General features: G+C 40.5%; 1 protein-coding gene across 1 annotated transcript in view; it reads left to right on the top strand.

Moving 5' to 3' along the window:
- Window positions 1–23074, top strand: part of KIAA1324L (KIAA1324 like) — a 73305-nt gene that overhangs the window by 15251 nt on the left and 34980 nt on the right. The window contains exon 2 of the mRNA XM_018565039.1: window positions 19444–19564. Coding sequence (XP_018420541.1) covers window positions 19444–19564 — 121 coding nt within the window. The remainder of the gene's footprint in view (window positions 1–19443; window positions 19565–23074) is intronic.

The following is a 23074-nucleotide window of genomic DNA, read 5'->3' as shown; positions in this document are numbered from 1 at the left end:
GATTAATCTAAGATAACTAGATTGTTTATCTTTCGTTTGAGGTCATCTATCACTTTCTTCTTGGTAAGAACTGGAGTTAAGCTGTCCATGGGGATCAGGTAGAATTCTGATTGTATTTTGACTTTTGACCATGAAGAACAACAATGGGGACATACAAGTATTCCTGTTTAGGGTATGCTTCAGACAGTCACAGCTATTCAAAGGGAAAGACTGTCTACGGGGACTGTGTGATGCGGCCTAGACATCTCATTTACAAAAGTGGTTGCATTGAAAGACTATCATTGTATGTCTATTGTATCTTCCTCTCAGTCATCAATCAGATTCAAGTCTGCTGTGAAAGATTGGTGATGACTAATAGGAAAATATCTCCAGTTCTAAGTAAGAACATGTGCAAATAACTCCATCCTAAGTCCTCTTGTACACAGCTTAGAGTCGGCCCGTGCGTGCACGGCCATATCAGGTCGTTCCTGGGAAGGACAGGTGCTGCGTGTGATTGTACGCAGCAGGCGGTTCCCCGGGGGAGTAAGCGACCGTACGCCGCTGTACGCTCACCCGAGCTGCACATCCGTGCTGGTGCGGTTGTCGGTGCTTGGACACAGACAGGATCCATCCAGCCACATGAATGTGCAGCTTGGGTGAGCATATGGCCGCGTACTCCCATAGAGAAGAACAGGCTGCTGCGTACAATCACACGCAGCACCTATCCTTCCCGGGAGTGGCCCGATACGGCCGTGCATGCCGCACATAGTTACATAGTAATTAAGGTTGAATAAAGACACATGTCCATCAAGTCCAACCTATTGTGTGCATGTGTATGGTCCTACTGATGTGTGCGTATGTATATATAGGTCCCTGTTTGATCTCATTCTTAAGAGTACATGTATATTACGGTCCCTGAGGAAAATCGTCCATTTGCCTCTTCAATGATTCCACACTCTTAGCTGAAATCAAAGCATGTGGCTGCGAGTTCCAGACCCTGGCTGATCTAACTGAGAAGAAACCCCTTCGCCCCTTGTGCTGAATTTTTTTATCCACCAATTTTACGTGGTGGCCTCTCGTCCTTGCCAAGGAGTTAATTGTAAAAAGTTTGCTGCTAATGTTGCTATCACCGGTAAACATTTTGTAGATGAAAATCATGTCCCCCCTTAATCTCCCTACATCCAATGAGAACATGTTTAAATTTAGTAGCCTGTTCTCATAGCTCATGCCCTCCATCCCCTTTATGAGCTTGGTTGCCCTCCTCTGGACTCTTTCCAGTTCAAGGACATCCTTTCTGTTCACTGGTGCCCGAAACTGGACCGCATACTCCAGATGAGGCTAGGGTTGCCACCTCTCCAGGATTCACCTGGACAGTTCGGGTTTTGAATGCTCTGTCCGGGTTTCATGGCACCAGGAATGCGGACACTAGGGGGGTGATTTACTAACCTAAACACACGCACGCACCAGGTGCGTGTGATTTTCACACAGCAAAACGTATTTATCAACCAAAAAGTCTCTAAAAGCATATTTCCACTAATGCCATATATGGAAAAATCATGCACATGATGCATATATAATGCTGCTTCACAGTTTAGACAAAAATGGTTAGCTCATGCATTTACATTCCTGCATTCATCAACGCAAGCAACACAACATAGAGCTAATTTACACAACATCACATTGTAATTCATGCACAACACACCTGCTGGGTGTGTACACACTACAAAGGTGTTTAGATTCCACCCATAGATCATGCTGAGAGGGAACACACTACAGAGGTGTATACATGTTCGTGGTGTGTTTATAAGGTTAGTAAATCAACCCCAAGATGTCAGGCAGACAGGGGCAACCAATATTAAGATAGGGGCTACTGGCCCCCCACTGAAAATAGTCTCAACTGTGTTATGTACATATTAATGGGTGGTGCCCATTACATATGAATAAGCCACGACTCATTCTCCCCCAAAAATATGTCCGCGTGTCGCTAGAGTGTTCGGGTTTCGCTTTAAGAAAAGGTGGCAACCCTAGATGAGGCCAAACCAGTGATCTATAAAGTGGCACAATTATGGACTTGTCCCTGCTTCCTCTCTTAATGCAGGACAGGATCCTACTTGCTTTGTTTACCGCAGCCTGACACTGCAAGCTATTATTCAACCTGTGGTCTATAATGACCGCCAAATCTTTTTCCCTTTCTGACTTCCCCAGTGGAGTTCCCATTAGTGTGTAATCCGCTTGCTTATTTTTAACCCCGAAGTGCATTACTTTACATTTATCAACACTAAACCTCATCTGCCATTTACTTGCCCACTCCCCTATTTTATCCAGGTCCCCCTGTAATGTTATGGTGTCTAAGTCCGTGTCTATTACCCTCCCGATTTTAGTGTCATCAGCAAACACTGAAACATGGCTGTTTGCTTCAAAAATTATAAGCAAAAATGTTCAGAGCAGAACTTTGCACTTCTTATTCAAAATTATATTGCAGCTTGTTAGTCCTCAGGGCTCATTTACGCCAACGGGCATTGGGTTATGCTTAGTATAACAAGCGCCCGATGATGTGCATTGTGTAGAGGTGGTGCAATGCGTTGTTACTTTTTTTAAGAAAAACTTTATTAAAATGTCACAAAATTATATTTAATTAAAGGAGAACTACGGGGTAAGTGTTTTTCCCCATAGTTCCCCTTGAAGGTCACGGGAGGACATACACCAGCATCCTCCCATGACCCAAAGCTCAGTATATCGCGAGCTACACCGGTATACTGAGACTGCCGCAGCCGGGACAAATCCCGACATTACTGTCGAGATCCACCCAGCTGCGTGAGTGACAGCTGGCTCTGCCTATCAAGAGGCAAAGCCAGCTGTACCCGCACCCTCCCCCGTCCGTTCCGCCAGTCAGCGCTGGAGGATTGGAGCGGGGAGGGGGGAATCCCTGCATGGAGCCGTGAGTAACAGTCACGGATCTCTGCAGGGAGATGATCGAGAAGTGAGCGAACGACGGTATGTGGTCGCTCACTTCCCGATCTATTGAGCCGTCGTGTGACAGTTTAATTGTCACACGTCGGCTCGAACTATGAGGTTGAGTTAAAATCACTCACCTCCTAGTTCTCCTTAAACTGTATGCATTGTCATTTGTTGCGATGCAGTATATTGCTTTGCCACTTGTTTTGCTGCATGAAAATGCATCCTGTCCTATTTTTTTCAGTGCACACCAATGATGCTGTATGCATTGGTGTGTACTGAGACAATAGGACATAAGGGAAACTGCCTTGTCTATGCATTGAGACTGTGTTGGGCAACACTGCCCAATGCATATGGCGTGAATGGGCCCATAGATGTTGTGGCTGTGTTAGTTTACTCTTTTCAAACTTTTCATTTTCACCTAGTGATTCTGCCAGTAACACAATTCCAGTTTTAGGATTACAACTTTCACTCATCCTTCTGTATCAATACAAAAGAAACAAGATAGGGGTATAGATCCTTACCAGTTGCTTATTCTCTATAACAGTAGCAGGGTCCCTTTAGTTAGATAGCTGAAAATAATGTAACTGATAACAGTCAGCACAGGCAGATAACACAGAACGTTATCAGTTCACAAGATTTCCGGAAGGAGATACAAGGTATTTTTTGAACTTATTGAAGAGATATAACAAAACACTTTTGTATATATACCAGACCAAAATGTAGCAAATGAGAAGTTAATTGTTAGGTTTTAGATACCCTTTTCACAGAGTGCTTTGTGTAAAATAGAAGATACTAATTGGCTCCTTTTTAATCATATAACAATTTTAAGCAGATACGTATAAAAGGATCTGCAGAGCAGAACCTCCCTGCCCTTGTTCATCAGTAGTGCTAAAAGACAATTTAGAGTAAACCATATAATACACATATTATCAGCAATGCTCGTTATAATCTATTTAGGTTACAGGATTAGCAGGTCCTGGGAAAACAGTGGAACATTTCTGTCTGCCTGCATGGGAGGTACACGGCCAGTGGGATTTTGAAGAGCCCATGCCATTAGGGGTGTGACACACGGAAATTCTCTTCACCTTCAGGCAATTCATTTAGCATAATCTTGAAAACATCGACATGCTAAAAGAGACAGGTGTTTCCCTATAGTCCCTGTGGCTTACAGTTTTTGTCTCATTAAATTATGCTGTAGCAACTATCTTTTGTTTAAAAGTGACAACAATGAAGGAGCCAGACATATTGAGCCTCACGTATAACATACATTTTGGAAATAAAAGTGTCTTTGGAGCCAAAGCCATTTAGATTTTTCATTTAAAGCAACTGTGCGGAAAGGCAACTACCCTGCTTCCCCAAAAGTAAGACCTACCCCGAAAGTAAGACCTAGCGCTATCTTCAGGGATTTCTGTAATATAAGACCTACCCCGAAAATAAGACCTAGTTGGTAACAGACAATTGCAGAGGCCACTTATACACCTCACTCTGCATTCTCATACCACGTATTTTACTTCTGTTCCCGGATAAAAACCCGGCCTTCTACAATACAGTTGGACCGCACCAGACAAGGTATTTTGGCTGTGGTCAGAATGGGGAAGGGTTAGGGTTTCTCTAACGGAAAGTACTTCTCACTTGCTGTCTTGGGGAAAGGTACTGTGGGAGGAAAAAGAGATTGCTCTATTGTATTTAAAAATAACCTCCACGGACTCAAAGATTGTTATAGAAAAAGTCTTCACTCTGCTTTATTTACATGCGCATGGGAGAATCTATACAGACAATGCATGGAGTTGGAACTGTCCCCCCTCCTGTCTGAAAGAGTCTCTAACTAAATCTAAGGTGCATAAATCTTTTATAGTTGTTTATGATAATTCACTTCTGGCTGGGTGCCGTCTTCGCGTCATATATCCTGGTCAAGCAAGCTTCAAAGCGTTGATTTGTGCAAAGCATCTTAGGCCGTCCTACCTACGTAGTTTCAGCAGTGCAATCTTTTCTTTTGTCCCAGCCAAGGACCTTGAAAAGAACACAGATTAAAAACATGTATATTGCAATTATTTTTAATTCTGAGGCTTCAATACTTTTTAACCCCTTACAGTACCTCCAGGGACAGGAAAGTAGAGGATTGTCTCTTTAGTGGATAGACAGGCAGCAAAATCAGCTTGACATTGGTACATAACCTTCCGTGCTCTACCCAAATCTGGAAAAAAAAAGTTTTGACTTGAGTTGGCGTTTAATATACTAATTTTAAAGGGTTACTGTGAACAAACAAGAATAATACCCTTTTAGGGACTTCATTATATATGCTATTGTATACTATAATGTATAATATATTTATATATAATATTAATAGTGATATCAAAGTCAAAATGTTTTTAAGCTATACCAAATGCTGGTGAAATCACTTACAATAGATGCTGCTTCTTGATGTTTAAAAGTTTTAGTTTCCTGCAGAATCAACTGGTCCCCTAAGCGCTGGTCCTGATATCCTGTTTCATGGAGCCACCCTTGTGTGTGCTAGTAAGCTGTGTGTGTTCCTACAAACACAGAGACACAGCAAGGCAAGATAATCCACTGCACCCTGCTCCTCCATCCAACCTCCTTTCTCCCTTCTTCAAGCTAGTAGGAAGACGGCTGCTGGAGACTGCTCTGTGCCTTGTGATCTTGTACTTGACAGACAGTTAAGGAAAGTTGAGCTGAGAGAGTTGGAGCCAGTTATTTGGAAACATGATGGCTGTAAGTGCTTGGGCAAACATTTGTGAAAGAAATAGTTTGCAGGGCAATGTATATTTGCTTGATCTGGATTCATTATTGAAAACAAGTTTGAGAGTTAAATACTACTTTAAAAATACCCTTTTTCTAGACTATTCATATCAGCAGACTGTAGTCTTCCCATAAGATTATATGTCCATTTAATGTATTTTAGGCACAGTATTTACCTGTAAAATCCACCTTTGCATAGACGTCCAGCAGCCCTGAGAGTGCTGCTGAGTGCCACCATCTTGGATGTTGATGTCAGGTGCCCCAGCAGACTCAGAGCTGTCAATCAAGTATAATATTCCGTTTTGCTTCTCCCCCCAGCTGCTACATAAAGGTTATGTACTGAGGAGAAGGGAGGGGCAGAGGAGCTGGACCAACACAGAAAGTATTTAGATGCTCCCAGAAAAGTAAAGAGATATGATGTACAAGAAGGGAGGGGGCTGTGTTAGTGAAATGTTTTCTCTAAAGTAGTTAAAATTGTTTATGGAAAGGAAAAATACTGTAAATAAACATTTAAAATACTTGATTTTCATGTGCTTTTAACTGAATTATTTTACGTTGGTGATCATTTTCAACTGGACTTGTTCTGTAATGTTGAAGTCATTTCACTACCCATCAAAGCAGATTTTCTAGAGTTAATGAGTGTCAGGAACATGCCCCATCACATATAGGCAGATGGGTCACCCTAATCCAGTCGCCAAAGCAGATGTTTGTCCAAGAACATGATGGTTTGTGAAACCAACCTGTTCTACTGTACTTCCACCTATCACTCTTTATAATATCATTAACTCTGTCTTGAAGTAATTGTGATGTTCTATGAGTTGTCTGTTAAAGGAGAACAGAAAAATAGGCCATGTGAGTTGCAGGTAAAATACCAGTTCATGAGAAGGAGAGGCATTCAATATTTAAATATCCATTTGAAATGTGAAAAATTGCTATTTAACAGCTATGGGATATTTATGTTTGTCATATGAACATTCTAATTAAATAATTAATGCGTTACAATATGTCGTTTCAGCTGTATGTGATTCTCAACATCTAGGATCATTGATTTTTAAAAGGAACATTGAATAATTTTCTTTACCACTGAGCATTTTGAAAAACAGTGATTAAACTATACATACTCAATTGCTCTCACGCCTTACTGAAAAGTCTACCTTTACAAGGCCCTGCTCCCTGGAGCAAATTCCTGAGAACAGTATAGCAATCACATGACTTGAAAACACGCAGGACACCGCATTTATCTCTGTGGTGCAGCAGGCTGTCAGATGCAGTTGTATGAAGCCAATAGACTTGCCTTTTGTTGCTGGTGATCTCAAAGTTGAAGCGTTAAATATTACTCATACAACAGTATGTTTGCATGTTTGGTAGTTATCTGTTTATTTAGTTGTAAAAAATCATGCTATTTCTGCACCTGTTTTGTATTTTGCCGCACTCAGGGGTTGCATGATAACCCTGCCATTCGTATAAACGGGTGACATGGCTGGTCAGATTACTGCCTTTGGGTGAATGACAGCAGCCGCAGGCAATCTTTTTTTTGAAGAAAGGTAGTGATTGAAATATTCCTATGCAGAACCTGTTTGAATAACACATTTTATACGCTCCCAGGTTTCTTTTTTGGGGCAACCATTTTAGTATGAACACCGCAAGATTCTTAAAGCAGATTTGAAGCAAAGCAAATCTTAACCCTTGCAGTGGGGCTACCCCCACACTGCAAGGGTTAAGCACTAATTTTGTCTAGGGAGCTAAAAGAAATGTAATTCCCCTGCACTACTTTTTTCACCACAACACAATGTACAGTATTGTAGTGTTGCGCTGTGCTGCAATGCACGCGAAACTGGGAGGTGTGTTGGGATGCCTTTCAAATGAATGGCAATGTAACACATCTAGCACATGGTGCCACACATTAGGTGCACTGTGTGAGAGCGTGCACTAAACAGGTTGTACCATGCATTTAGCACAAAGTTGTAGTGTGAATGGGCCCATATGTTTCTGTTTAGTTATATATAGAGCCACTTTTGGGAGAATTATGCAGATACATGCAGCACGTATACTGCTTATTAGATACAAGAATAAGAAGGTGGCCTTCCCTTCCCCCACACTCATTGACACACTTGCTGTGGCAGTGTGATGAAAGCCAGCAGAGACACCTTTTCAAAAACACCTGCTGGCAAATAAACCTTTGTCAGTAATGCAGAGTGCTGACATACACTTCCTGCATGGTATATATTATCAACACTGTATTGAAGAAGGTATGTAATCTCAACTCACAGAAGCTATAAAAAGCAACAGTTTTGGGAGAAGCTAATAATATCTTAGGCTGCGTTCACATCTTTACATGGCATTGCATGTTGCAATATTAGGTGCGCTGCTGTGCTGTTAACCGATTACCATGCAATGTGGCTCGAAACAATTAAAAAAAAAGTGATTGGACTTCGATTTAGCTGAAATAGGTAGCCCATTCAAATGAATGGGATGCCCTACCCCAGCACACCACAAGCACCCATGAGCACCTCTGTGATCACACATTGCAGTGTCCTTATTTATTATTGTGTTCCCAATTGTGCTATACCATTGTTACATTTACTTACTCGCTTTAATCCTTCGTAAAGCAAGTAACCGATTGCTGATTCCTGGTGTAGCAATGGTTTGTAAATAGCAGTGATTAAAGACAGTAGCATGACTCAGGCTTTATGGGTGCTGAAAGGAGGCTGTGTGTTTCTGAAACAAGGCTGATAAGGCCTGCCTAATTAAAGATAAATAACTTTCCAAGGCATGCGCTGGTAGATTTTCGAATGAACTTTCATCCGAGAAATCTGGTCAGAACATTCACGTTTCACAGAGACTTGTGAAACGTGGTTCAAAATTTAGTTTAATTTTAACATTTGATTTTGGAGTAAATAGATTTTCGAATGAAAACCACATTCACTGTTAGAATTTTGTTTGTTTGAGAAAAATTTTCCATCTTGTCCCGTTTTTTTTTGTCACTATGGTTAAAATCAATTGTAACACCAATTAACTTTCTGAAAATCTAGCGAACGTTCTGAAAAGAACCTTTTCCAACAAAGTTCTACTGCTGTATAGTCAGCTTTCGTGTTGATTACCAGCTTCCAAAAGGTCCCAGACACACAAGCTTTAATTTCTGTGGGAACAATGTGAGGAGATCTCTTTTTCTTTCACAAAATTATTACAAAAAATAAGGGAAACAATATACAATACAGGGAGCATAATTTAAGTACAAAATGCCTACGGTATGATATGTACAAAAGGATATAATAAGTAACCTAGCAGAACATGTTAAGAACCATGGGACACAAAAACACATTTGTTGGGGCTAAAAAGAGAGGAGATCTCTTTTTCATATATGTTGAGGTCTGGATGACACTTCACTTACCTCTTTCCCAAAATCGTAACACGAATAAAGACATGACCATGACTTAGTGGTAAAATGTGGTGATACACAAGTTTATTAGAAAACATCAAATCAAGGGATATGGATTAAGGGTGCATTCTCACAGAAATGTGTGCATTGGATGTGACTCACCGCAAGTGCGTTCACTTGCGTTGGCATAGTACGGTATAATTTGTTGCCTTACATTGCGTTAAATTGCACTTTTTTGTTTAACTTATACTGTAAGCCATATACGGTATTGGTTCTGCCTCGCGTTGATGTCCATTGTGTTGTGTTGACACGTGTTAAACACGCATTGCATTGCTTTACGTGGAAATAAAATAGAGCCTGCTCTACTTTTTTCAGAGCAGGGCAGCGGACATCACTGCAACACACTGGTGTGAACTGCTCCCATTCATTCCCATTCATTTTCAGATGTCCTTGCGTGAGCATCTTTTTTTCATCTGGTGTGAATGGGGCCTAATACCAATATTTCAGTAAGCTTATGAAAGATCTGTAGCTTTGCACATGGCTACATATATGTACACTATACCAGAACAAAGGTCTTGTGGTCGGTGTTGTGTGCAGAACAAAGCCTCCAACAGCTGCATGCCCATATGTTTAGCTCAGTGCCTTATCTTTCCTGTGTATTGCTAAACAATGTAAACAAGATTGATGTGCTACACCCTCCCTATTTAAATAGAAAAAAACCCCACTACAGGTTAATAGTTACTCTAGTTACTAGTTATCACATGTAACCACAGCCTGAGAAATGTGCTTTAAATGTGATTTCAACCAATAACATTGAGCCAAATAAATCACAATGAGTAGAGAATAGGTTTTTGGGGTATTTTTTTGGGGATGATAATATTATCTTAGTAGCAGCTGTTAAGTATATTATGTTGATAATCTTAAAGAGCATGTAAACCCAAACAATGAACTGATTCCTATTGAAACGGACAAAATAGGAGCCATGGCTAAGGCAGTCAGCCCTACAGGGTTCAACAAAAGTTGATTGAAAAATCAAAAGAGTTGGGGGGAAGATTGTTGGCCGAACAGCCACCAGAGGCAACCACACTTCGGGTTTTCAAATAGCCATGGGTGTCGCAACTGTGTAAATACAATAAACTGTTTAGTGTGGATGGGCGAATCTAGTAGATTTTCTGTTGTTCAACTACACGTGTATGGCCTTAGTTGTTCCTTATGCTTTGTTCAATATGTCACTAAAACTTTTTGCAATATCTATTGATGAGTGCAAAGAAAACCTGTTAATGTTGTCAGACGTTCAGAGCTGTCCTGTGTCATCTGCACACTTCCTGTATTATTTCAAAGAGTCCTCCTTGTTGTTATGTTGGACTACAGAATGATTAGTCGTTATGTTGTAGAGATCTGAGAGTGGGAGCGGTTTAATAGTTTAGCAAAATAAAACTGGGCAGGTCTAACACCACTTAATCCACAAAAATGCATTTCATTTAGGACAAAGCAACAGGTGTACTTTAACTTAGCACTCCCCAGCAACATATCCTTACCTTCCTTTCACTCCCACGCTTCTCCTTTCAGCTGCTGGGAGCGAAGTAACGTCCTTTGTAAGCCACAAGTCGCTGACGTCTATGAACTACCCGGAGTGGCAATATTAAATGGGCAAAGCACAGGTTAGCTTTAAGACGGTTCACTTATCTTTTTTAGTAGTATTTGTACAAGTGAATTCAGCATTAATAAAAATATATATTTCTGTTCTCTATGGAGAGGCGTCTTTTACTGGAAACAGGTTTTCAGAAGACATATTGGGGGGAATTTATCAAAACTGGAGCGGAAAAAATCTGGAGCAGATTTGCATGACAACCAATAAGCTTCTCTCTTTCATTTTAAAATCTTAGATGAACAGACTGAAGAGAGAAGCTGATTGGTTGCCATGGGCAACTGCTCCAGATTCTGTCTGTTCCAGTTTTGATAAATCCCCCCCCTGTGTATTTCCTTATACTGCCTTTTGGGTGGCCGTTGCTTTTTATACAACCCTCAGTGTCTCATGCTGCACAAAGTGTTAAAGACTGAAATCCCCGCTGCTCAGACAGAGGCTGGTTATTGAGTTTCATCGGTCTTCATCTGGTGACCTGGAGAGTGTCAACCATATAACAAAGATTACTCATTCTATTTATTAAGAGAAGGGTGCCTGACATTTTTGGAAAACACAAACCTGTATTACCTGTGCAACATATTATGGAATGCTTTACAGAAAGTATTTAAAACTCAGTGTGTTTGCCTCAGATGACAGTCTAATGTCCTTTTCACAAGCAGATGTGCACACACAGGTCCATACGCAAGCAAGAGCCAGGAGTCTGTTAGGGTGTTTTTGGGCCATAAAAGGACACACATGTGGAAACAAAAAAGGAAAATGTAGTGTTTCATTTTTTCCATCATGCATATTTTTAGCCTGAGTTGAGCCACTGGAAATGGAAGAATACAAGTTGCTGTAATGTGTAGGACGGACAAACAAACAATGAATAAAATACAAGTCCAGCTAAATGTTTTTTTGGATCATGTGGAGAAAGGTTAGGACCTTTGTTGTCCTTCTGTATCCATTAGGAAGATTTCACTGTCACTTCCTATTTTGGTAAATGGTGCCACTATGATTACAGCCCCTATTAGTTTTTGGCTCTGTGTAGACTTTTTTTTATTCTTCTCCTTTTGCAGTGGAGCCATCTGGTGTTGAAAGTAAAATAACTGCTATCTCCCCAATGGAGACACAGAGAGCACAAAAAAACAAAAACTGATAGAGGTTCTTACTATATCCTAGACTAATACATGTATGGTTAGAATTCTAGAAAGCACTCAGTATGACTCTAGGCTAACTCTAAACAGTCCAGTCTTTGCCCTTGTATCCAGATAGGTTGATTTTTACATGTTCAAATAGGTTAGCAGCAAGGAAGCTACGGGCCAGCATTGCAGTTTATAAGTCAGCCTATGCCCCTATTCTCACTTATGCTCATGAGCAATGGTTCATGGCTAAGCACAGTACGGCGCAGCAATTAGGTTTCTCTTTGACGTTCTTGGGTCTATACTGTGCGATGGTGTTAAAAGTTCAGTTTTTGAAGAGCACTGTGAACTAGAACCTCTTCAGCTTCAATCTGGCAGGTTGTCAGGGTCGTTATTCCAGGAACATCCAGCTTCATGTATTTTCAGCGGTATATCCGGAATACACTTGAAGTATTAAAACTCTTAGTTGACATGGGAACGCTTTGGAATTTCTGAAGAGTCTGACTCTATTACCACACTGAGAGATGTCAGGGCTATCCTGCTTTGCCTAGCTACATCTGTCCTTTTAACCTATTCTATAAGTAAGTGGAAAGTTTGATGAAAAGTTGATTGCTTCACTGTTTGCATGTAAGCTTATTTAAATGTTGTCTGTGTCCCCTTTAAAAGCATTCACAATGTTTGCCTGAGGAAGGAACCTGATTGTGTTCCGAAACATTGCTCTACACTGTGAAACTTTTGCTGTCAGGCCAAAAAAGAGGACTTGGCGTTTAGGACTTTTGGAGTATCAGCATACCCTCTATTGCTTTATCCCTTTAAAAACATTGCCCCTTACTTGTGACCCCCTGCCAAACCTTGATGCACGGGCTGTCACCTGAACTGTGAGAGAGGTGAAATTAAATATTTCAAAAAACATGACAGAAGTTCTAACTCTTCCCCACTTTTTTAACAAAATGTGTTTTTATTGCTTCTGATTCCCCTCATTTTCTTCCCAGTCACATGGGGACACGTCAGTTAAAGGTTTAATAAAACTTCCTAGGGTTTAAAAAGGTTAGATCTACTGTCATTGTTTTTTTTCCATTATGTTCTATCTTCCTGTTGAGTATATTTTTCTTCACTTCTGTCCCAGTAAAATATGCCACCTGGAACAGTAAGAGCATAGAAATCCCCTCAGTGGGAACACAGCAGTAATAAAACCATGAGAAAGGTTCTAATCCTTCCCTATTCTATCCTAGCACCCTGGTAGAAAGGTAGACTGAAAATATTCAAGTTTAAATGAGTGCAGAAAACATTCCTTTCTACTGTACTGCCGGTGCACATCCAGTGTTTTATTTTCATCTGTTTCCTGACAATGATACAGATTTCCTGCAGTATTGCATAGGGTGAACTTTGTTTTTCCAAAATATTGGAATAGTTGCACATTTAGTACTTTCACACCTACTTTTTTATTTCCTTAAATGAGCAGATTAAAGGTACACTATGATTAGAAATAACCTTTTCCTTGGTCTACCTGCAGGGAAGCTGTAATATTTCCCTTAGTTACTAAGTGACCAGTACTTCAAGAGTACATGGTATTTACATGTTATTGTTCCCAACACAAATCCAAAAAGCAAAGAGTTTATTTGGGCAAATTATTCTTTTTTGCCCATTTGGCTAAGCGTGCATCCATTACTGTCTATATGTGTGTATTACTTTTTGCAGGGCTCATCCTAAGGTGACTTGCTTTTATAGTTGGGTACACCTCCGGCACCAAGCATGTGTCACTAACTTTGCAGTGTTGATAACGGATAAGTTTAAAAAAAGGTGTACGCAAGGCTAAATGTTGGCTATTTTAACTGTAAATAGCCAATAGCAGACTGGCTATTGAAACGCCAGCAACTAAGCAGAGGAGCGGACCTGTGAGAGACAGTTATCTCTCAGTTTGTGGGCAGGTACAATAGCCAGCCTGCTATTGGCTTTTGCAATTTAAAATAGAGGGGGGGGGAGTGGTCGAGGCTGCTCCCTAGGCAGCAGTGAGCCCTAGGCGGCTGCCTAGTTTGCCTAGTGGCAGCACCGTCCCTGTACACGGCATGGAATAAATGAAACTGTAAAAGTAGTCCGCTTCTATGCTAAAATCCAACAGTTCTTGATGCACAGTTATCCAGTTGAAATGATTTGTATGGCTACCCTATCTTTCCTAAACGAAACTTTCTGTTTTTGTATTTGTAAATGATGATGTGTACTTCCCTTCTGTTTTAGGAAAGCATGCTATATTTGGGGTTCTCTACTTTACCATGCTGTACAAGAATGGCCTGGTTGGTCTTTTGGCTCACTTCACCTTTTTTTAATAATTCTGGTAATAAAGTCTAAAAAATAAAGTGTGCAATCACAGAGAAAAGGGAAGCCCCAGGCCAAGATAAAAGCCGATATCAATATACAGTATATTGATGCATCTGGTACAAGTGGCAAAGTACGCTGCACCTGTGCCATCTAACACATTTTGCTCAGCAGTGAGCTTAATAGTAAACTATATGAATAAGCTCATTGCTGAGTGAAATGTGGCAGAGGGTGGAGGTTCAGGTGACATTGCCATTTTTAGCAGATGGATCAGTGAATATTTATATTGGCTTTTATCTTGGAGTGCGGCTTCCCTTTTCTCTACATTGTCTGCACATTGAGCATGGGATGGATTGCTTGGGGAGCAAGAACATGCAGTGGGTTATACACAAGCATGGAATCTGTAGTGAGCAATTGGACAATTTGACTCCAAGAAATAAAGGTTTCAGTTGAACAATGTTGAAAGTTGTTAGGCCCATCAGTTTCATTCAGAAACAGGTAGAACAAAGGCATGTTGTCTACAGAATTTTAATTATCTGAATGGCCCTGAATCAGGGAAAATGCTGGAAAGAGGTCCCTAGTTCTGGACATTGCCCCCTGTCGTTTTGAGAGAGGGAGAGTGGACATCACACAATCATGTGACAAGAGGCTGCAGTGTTGTTCACAAACACTGTGAAAACCTGATGAATCTGGCTGTATTGCATTCAATGAGACTGAATAGCATTAGTAGTTATAGAGCTGCAGCTAACGATTATTTTCAAAATCGATTAGTTGGACGATTATTGAGTTCGATTAATCGGTTAAAAAAATTAAATACATTTTTAAAAATGGCTCCAGTGATGGACTACTAGTTTGTATTGAGATTGTAGTCCATCACAGGAGCAAGCTTGGAGCGGTGGAAGTAAAGAAAAGGAAAAAAAAAGTGTGGTGTGCAATATAGTGAAATGAAAAGTGTAAAATTATACAGCAATTAATGTAGAATGGCACCGCCTATAGAGGACTACAAAACCCAGCAATAGTACATTATACAGCACAATGCAGAATACCACCATCAATAGAGGAATACAACAAATCCCAGCAATAGTACATTATAGCTGGTAGTATTCTGCATTGTGCTGTATAATGTACTATTGCTGGGTGTTGTAGTCCTCTATAGCTAGTGGTAGTCTGCATTGCGCTGTATAATGTATTATTGCTGGGATTTGTTGTACTCGTCTATAGCTGGTGGTATTCCGCATTGCGCTGTATAATATATTATTCCTTGATTTGTAGTCCTCCATACAGCGCAATGCAGAATACCACCAGCTACAAAGGAATACAACAAATCCCAGCAATACATTATACATACAGTGTACAATGTATTGCTGGGATTTGTATTCCTCTATAGCTGATCTAATATACATCACAATGTACCATCAGGTATAGAGGAATACAAATCCCAGCAATACATTATAGAGCACCATGTGTGGGAAAGTGCAGGCTTACCTGAGCAGTCTTCCAGCAACTTGTTTCTGAGATCGGGCCTATTGTCATTCCCTCACGCCTGCTCCTCCTTACTTCTTCTCCCCGCGCACCTGTGCCGATCGTGGATTTGGGCGAGCACTGAGCGTGAGGCGGGAGGAGGTGCGGCGTGTGGATGCGGCCAGGCCTGGCATCGGCGAGCTTGAGGTGGGGAGGAGGTGTGGCGTGCAGCGTGTGTGGAGCCGTGAACAGGGCCAACCAATCGGAAGCCGATTAATCGATTATTGAAAAAGTTGACAACTTTTTCAATAATCGATTATAATCGATTATGTCGATTAGTTGTTGCAGCCCTAAGTAGTTATTGATTATGTAAAAATGAAGAGAAAACGGTAGCTGCACTATTGCCATAAGAATGCTACCATCTGTCACTCTGTAGCCTCCTTGACTCTGTAGCAGCTCACATTAAACAATGGTAGCTGCACTACTGCCATAAGAATGCTACTACAGTAATACCTTGGTTTACAAGTAACTTGGTTTGAGAGTGTTTTGCAAGACAAGCAAACATTTCTGAAAAATGTTGCCTTAATATACAAGCAATGTCTTGCAATAAGAGCAAAATGTTTTCTGAGCAGGTATGGACACCTTTATATTAACAGTGAGTTAGTATATATTTAACATTAATTAACCTTTTTATGTTTACTGGCTGGCTAGACCCAGCAGATGTATAATCATTTTACACAGTAGCTGGTTCTTATTGATTTAATTATCTCTGGGTAAGGCTTTTCCAAACATACATGTCTCCATAAAATAAGAAATGAATACATGAAATTGATCTAGAGTGCACTTGCAGTTTGTCCACTACCTCTGTCACTATTCATGTAGAACATGAGAAAATAGGTCATTTATGCCATAGCTTGGACAAAGACCGAGGTGTGCCTTGCAAGCACTGTTTTTCATTATGCAGTACGGCTGAGTAGTCAGATAAACCTAGATAATAAGAATAGGATGACATCCTTGTGTCGGTCTCCTCTCAATAGAGCCATCTAAGACATTACAGCTGTGATGCCACCTGAATAGACAAAGAAGTATATGTCTGTGCAGATAAAAAAATATTCAGTATGGAATATGGAAAACCAGGCTATTCAGTTTGGAATATAGAAAACCAGGCTTTTCCTGAAGAAAATTACCTGTTAATCTGTCAGAAATCCAGGGTTCTCCTAATTTCCTGTTTGGACTGACAAAACAAAACTGGACTGACAAAGCAGAACTGCTGTGGCACTGAAATCCTAAGCAGTTTTGTCAGCCTTTCCTGAGTTCTTCCCTGCTTGACTCCACAACACCTCCCCTTTTTTATGAGAAGGTGAAGTGTTCTGTAGTCCAGTAGACGATAGCTGAGCAGGGCTGAAAACACTGTTTGGGATTTCTGTGTAGCAGAAACCATGTGTTGTCAGCTCAAACAGGAATTTAGCGCACCTTGGAACCTTGTATATCTGACAGATCGACAAATAGTTTTCTTTATTTGCAGCATTGTTAAAGGGATAAAACATGAGGCAATGTACATGTATTGCAGAGATGTACTGAATATATTTTTTTACTTTGCCCAGACACTTTCAGGCACTTAGTAGTCTATTTTTCTTCTCTCACATTTGTAAAGTGGTTCTCTACAGTGAGTTTCTATAGCATGGCAGCTAATGATATCAGTTGTGGTGAAGGAATGGCAGAGAGCATCATAGGTTGTTGTATTGGTGTAACTGTCTGCCTCCATATACTGTAGATCTGATAGTAGCTAGTAACTACTATTAGATCTATATGGACATGGTCATGTTCCTGCATATTAAATATAAACCAAAGTGGCACATTGTCTCTTACTAATAACACCTACTATACACATACATACTATGAAAGCATTAGAGGCATCGTCTAGCCGTTCACATCTACATGATACATGATAGTACTTCCATTGGATTAGTAACAGGAAAAGACATTGTTCCACCATGGTCAGAGCAGAGCGGCACCTCCCAGGGTCAGGAACCCAGTAGCTGTCACTGATGCTGCTACCCATGTGTCCATGCTACTGCTACCAGTGATTCTGAAGCTCACTATTAGCCTAAGACAGCATTCAGACATTTAACAACAATATGACTGCAAGGTCATTTTTAAAATGTAGACTTGCACATATACAAGTGCACTATCCTTCGAGAAAGTGTATGTTTATTAGTGTTTATTAGGTATGCTGAGCACAATTTTCATCTTGTGGGAACTGTAGTGTCTTATCCAAGGAATAAAACCAACACACTGAAATTCATTAGTTGGCAGTGTCAGCTGTGGTGTCAGAGTATCTATCCACATCTTGAACATTGCCCAGTGCTCACAGCTATACTGGGTGTCTGGTCTCATGTCTGCGATGGCTTACAGTGAACAGCAGTGGCTTAAATCTACATGGACACATTGCAATTCAAAGCATTATGCATAAATAAAAAAATCAGAGTCTCCATCTGGTCACATGTGATGTCATATGAAGCAATCATATTTTTCCTCCTTCCATCTGGCAATACGGTATGATTGGTTGTATCTTATAGCATAACAAGGGAGTAAAAAATGGCACCATAATCTATTGTGGTATCAAGTTAATGTATTGATGGGTTACATCAGACGTCCCTGCAGTGCACTGAAGGTATTGATTTGCATGTAATGAAACCCTATATAGAAATGCACTTTACTGCTTGACCCACATTTAATAAAGAATAAGTGGAAGCAGAATTGTTAAAGAATTTACTGACCCAAAAAGGAGCCGCACTCAAAGGATCTTCTGACTGGAATCCACACGTTATTTTAGTGCTGTAACAGATTACACTGGACAAACGCACCCCAAATCCTCCCACGCATTCCAGCTCTCACCATACCTATGTGTAGAAGAGGGAGAGGGCTGGTCTATATTTTTGAAAACACAGGTGTAAAAATCTTATCTCTATGATTAAGCCTTGATGGTGAAGCGTGTTAAAGGATTTGGGGTGCAGTTGTCTGGTGTAATCTGTTATATGCACTAAAATAAAGCGTGGATTCCAGTCAGAAGATCCGTGGAGTGCTGCTCCTTTTTGTGTCGGTATCACTACAGGCGAAAGCGCACCTTATCCTGCCAGTACCCGAGAAACCTTCATTGTGGGAATCCATAGGCAGAATTGGAGCGGTGAGTGCTTGAGGATTGCTACTGTTACAGAATATAGTTCAAATTATAAAAGGAAGTCAAATACTATAAATATAAATAGGACAATTGCAGCCCAAACTTTTTATTTTGATTCCTGTGACCCTAAGGCTGGGTTCACACCTAGGCGTATTGAATATGCGCGTTTGTCGCGCGTTTCGCACCGTTTTGTATCGCGTTCGGACGGGCGGAAATACGGCAAGGTGTGAACCAGACCCATTGAATACAATGGGATTTAGATGTTTGAGCGTTTTGTAGAGCGTTCGTCGAGCGTTGAACGCGCTACAAAACGTTCAGGTGTGAACCAGGCCTTAAGAGATCTATGGGCAACAAATATTGATATAGGAAGATAGCAGTTTGAGATAGGCACCTACTAAGTTGTGGGTAAACTTTAACTATTAGATTCAAAAAACCTCGACTCAACCATGTATTATTCCTGATTTCCCCGCAGATTTTTGTCAGATTAGAAGCTTGGTATAAAAAAATATAGTCTCTTCCACTTCAATGTTTGTTTTCAGAATGTTTGCTGTAAGTTAAGTTTCTAAATATCTCATACATTTTATGCATTTATTAAATCTCATGTATACATTTAGGCTGCTAAATTCTAATAATCATGTTTGTGTATTTTCAGGGTGATTATAACTATGAATACACAGAATGTGATAGCACTGGATCAAGATGGCGAGTTGCTGTACCAAACCAAGGGAAGTCATGTGCTGGGCTGCCAGATCCAGTTAAAGGGAAAGACTGCAGTAAGTTCACATTGCTTGAGAATACTTCAAACACAAATATTCCACTTTCTCATTAATGTGTTAACATTAGATTATTTAAAAACCCTATATATTTGTATTTTATTATTCAACCATCTATGGTGACATAATCATTTCATCTTAACCTGCCATGAAAGCTATTAGATTCTTGCTCTGCTCTCCCGTTTATGAAATGTCATAGAATATACTGATATAAAGCTACCTTTGACTTTACAAAGCTAAAGATAGAAGCAGTGGTACAAGCTAGGAAAATTTGGAAAGCCTGGTTATCAAAGGTCATTAAACCTTATCCTTATCCATAAATAGGCTGCTCAGACTCCTTATTATAATGGGAATGAATGTTTGGAAAGTTGAAAATGGGGGTGGTAGTTCACTATACATATGTGCATACAACCATCACATTTCTCAGTGCATAGTGTTTCAGTCTACCGAAAAAAAATAAATTCAAATCAGAAGTCTTATTTGCATATAATAGTGCTGGACTAAAGTTAGAGCAAATCTTACTGGGATATTACCATGTCCTTACTCATAAAAGGACGAAGGCATTTGAAGACCACTCATTTGATCATACTAACCATTGGTGAAGGATTGGTGCCCATGAATGTTTTGTTCTTTAATCATAGTTAAAAAAACACACAACTTTATCAACATTTAAGGTTATACTGTAAATATATTAATGTTAAAAGATTAAAAAATAAATATAGTATACTGCATGCATACAGTCATATATGTTTAGTCCACTTAGTGGTACAATAGCCTCTAAACGATCTCAATGATCAGTTATAGTGGGACATTACCTGTACCCGCGCATTGCTTCTTAGTGATTGCTGTTCAGTCTCATTTGCTGCCACCGGCTAGGGCATTGATGCAGACTTATGCTCCACAAAGCGTTTTTGGACAATAGCAGAACACTCCTATGAATAGGGAAGAGGATGGTGGTAAGGATTATTTCTTGATCACAAAAACATATCTGCCAGAAAAAAAGTCACCTTTATTCTCAACTTTCTCTAGATTTTCTTGCGTGATCTAGTAAAAAATGAGAAATAAAGGATGAGATTATGATGATCTCTGCATCGTTTTAGTAAACACATTCTTGTCCAAAAAGTCCAAAAACGGCTGACTGAAATTCACTCAACTGATCACTGTTAAATGCACCATTACAACACAGATTCTAAGTAGAATATGAAGGAGGGAACTTTGTTCTGAGGACCATTAGTTATAAATGCCGCTGTTTGTCAGTATCTCGATTACGTACATTTTCTGCAGTATAGCAAATAATTTGAAATTAGAAATTGCTGCTTGTTTAAGATAAAATTAACAGGGTGCAGCTGTCTGCTTAGATTCACTGTCTTGTGTAGAACTGCACTGTGCCTCCCCCACAATACATTGCAGTGAGTGCATAGCTTTTCATCCATCATGAATAAACCATTGCTCGTACCATATTGCAGTAAGTGTATTAGATCCAGGTTATAGCGACAGATGGTTAACTTGTAACTGTGATAATAGGGTCTTACTGAGAAGGAGGTTCGAAATGATTTACTTTCACCCTATAGTATTAATCATAGGACTGTCAAAATACCTCAATGGTACCTGTATCTAATTGGATTTTCTGCTTGTCTCCTTTGATTGTTTAAATCGGAGGATGTCGGAAGGGAGCCGACAGACAAGGTCACCCACCTGGCGAATTGCCACTGTTTTCTCAAGAATCGGCCAACATTTACTCAGTGTATAGTCCACTTACATCAAACCCAATTAATCCATCAAGTAACCTAATATCAGGACATTTAATGTTCTGAGATTCTGTGGTCATTCTAACATATGTATTTACCATTGCTCTTAAATATTTTTTCCGAATGGGTAAATATTTTAGTTGTTTTGTTCCAATCAACCAACTCTCAACTAGCTTAATATATCCCTAATTATCATGTTGTGCCAATAACGCAGAGCCCACATCCAGACATCTGTTATGTATTCTGTTGTTATTAAGCCTCTTTAATCTCTGAGTTTCTATGCAGATATTCTGAACTGGACTTTTGTTCATAGTATAATTAAAAATTAGTTCTGTTTTATTAATTTCTTTGCATTATGTTCGATGATGATCAAGAGTTCAGTTTCCATGGCAATTTGCTAAATTGCCATTAGTTGCAATTTATACAGCCTCAAACACACAAGCTCTTCAAACCTGCACTCAGCATGCTTTCTTTATTCACACTAAAGGGGTTATTCACTAAGCTGCGGAAGTGAAGTGAGCCGAACGCCGTTCAGCTATTCACTTCGGCCCTGTACGGCTGATTTCAGCCATACATCGACTAAAATCAGCCGTACATCGCTTAGCTTTGGCTGGCTTCGGTTCAGCTGAACATGCTCAGCATGTTCAGCTGAGCTGAAGTTAAGGAGCCATTCGACGCTGAACCTCCGGCAGTTCACTCACTGCCCTTCGCCTTATTTTCATAGGGGCCGAAAGGCAGTGAGTGAATAGCCAAATGCAGCCGAGTGGCATTCGGCTCGGCTATTCTGTTTGCTACCTCGGTGGTAGCAAGCAGAATAAAAAAATGACATGTTAATAAAAGAAAAAAAACAAAACAGTGTGGGGTCCCCCTCCCAAACCATACCAGGCGCTTTAGGTCTGGTAGGAATGTCAGGAGGGACCCCAAACGTGGAGGGTTCCCCCAAAGTCATGCCAGGCCTTTAGGTCTGGTAGGAATTTTAAAGAGGAACCCCACCCCCAAAAATGGGGAAAATAAAATGTGGGGTCCCCCCTAAAATTCCTAACAAGACCCTTAGTGTGAGCACAGGCCTGGCAGGGCAGGAAAGGGGGACGACAACGTGCAAGCGCCCACCCCCCTCCCGCCACCATGCCAGGCCACATGGCCTAGGCACTGGGAGGGTGCTTTTCCAGGGTCCCCTGGAAAAGAGCCGGACAAGGACCTCTTCCCCACAAGCCCTGGGACGTTGCTTGTGGGGGTCTGCGGGCAGGAGGGCTTATTTGGATCAGGGTTCCCCCTTTAATAAAGGGGGCCAAACAACATGGAGCTGGCTTCCCGGGCAATCAGGAAGCTGGGAGGCAGGTCATTACCTGCTACCTGGCTTACTGATTGCCCGGGAAGTGGCTCCATGTTCCCCTATGGCACTGCCGGTCAGAGGAAATCTTTCTCTGACCAGAAATTCCAGTATTGGGGAAGATATCTGAGCATTTGGGCAAGTATGAGTACTCGATGAAATACTCGTTATGGGCACCGATACCAGTATCGGTATCGGTGCATCCCTACTTTGGAGAGATTTAACTGCTAGTTTTCCATCATCTCATTAGAATCACAGTGATTGCAGTGTGCTGCAAATTAGATGATTGCCATTAAACGGTTTAAACTCTCAGTAATAATTATTTTTTTTAAGTATTGCCTCCCATGTAAAAAAAAACTGTGCTGCAGCACTTAATTTAAAGAGCATCTGCACTTACAGGTTTCTCTGGATATATATATATATATATATTTT

Source organism: Nanorana parkeri, unplaced genomic scaffold (genome assembly GCF_000935625.1).
Source record: "Nanorana parkeri isolate BGI_ZX_2015 unplaced genomic scaffold, ASM93562v1 scaffold808, whole genome shotgun sequence".
In the NCBI taxonomy this organism is placed as follows: Eukaryota; Metazoa; Chordata; class Amphibia; order Anura; family Dicroglossidae; genus Nanorana; species Nanorana parkeri.
Note: the sequence above shows the minus strand (reverse complement) of the source record. Positions and strands in the feature narration are given on the sequence as shown.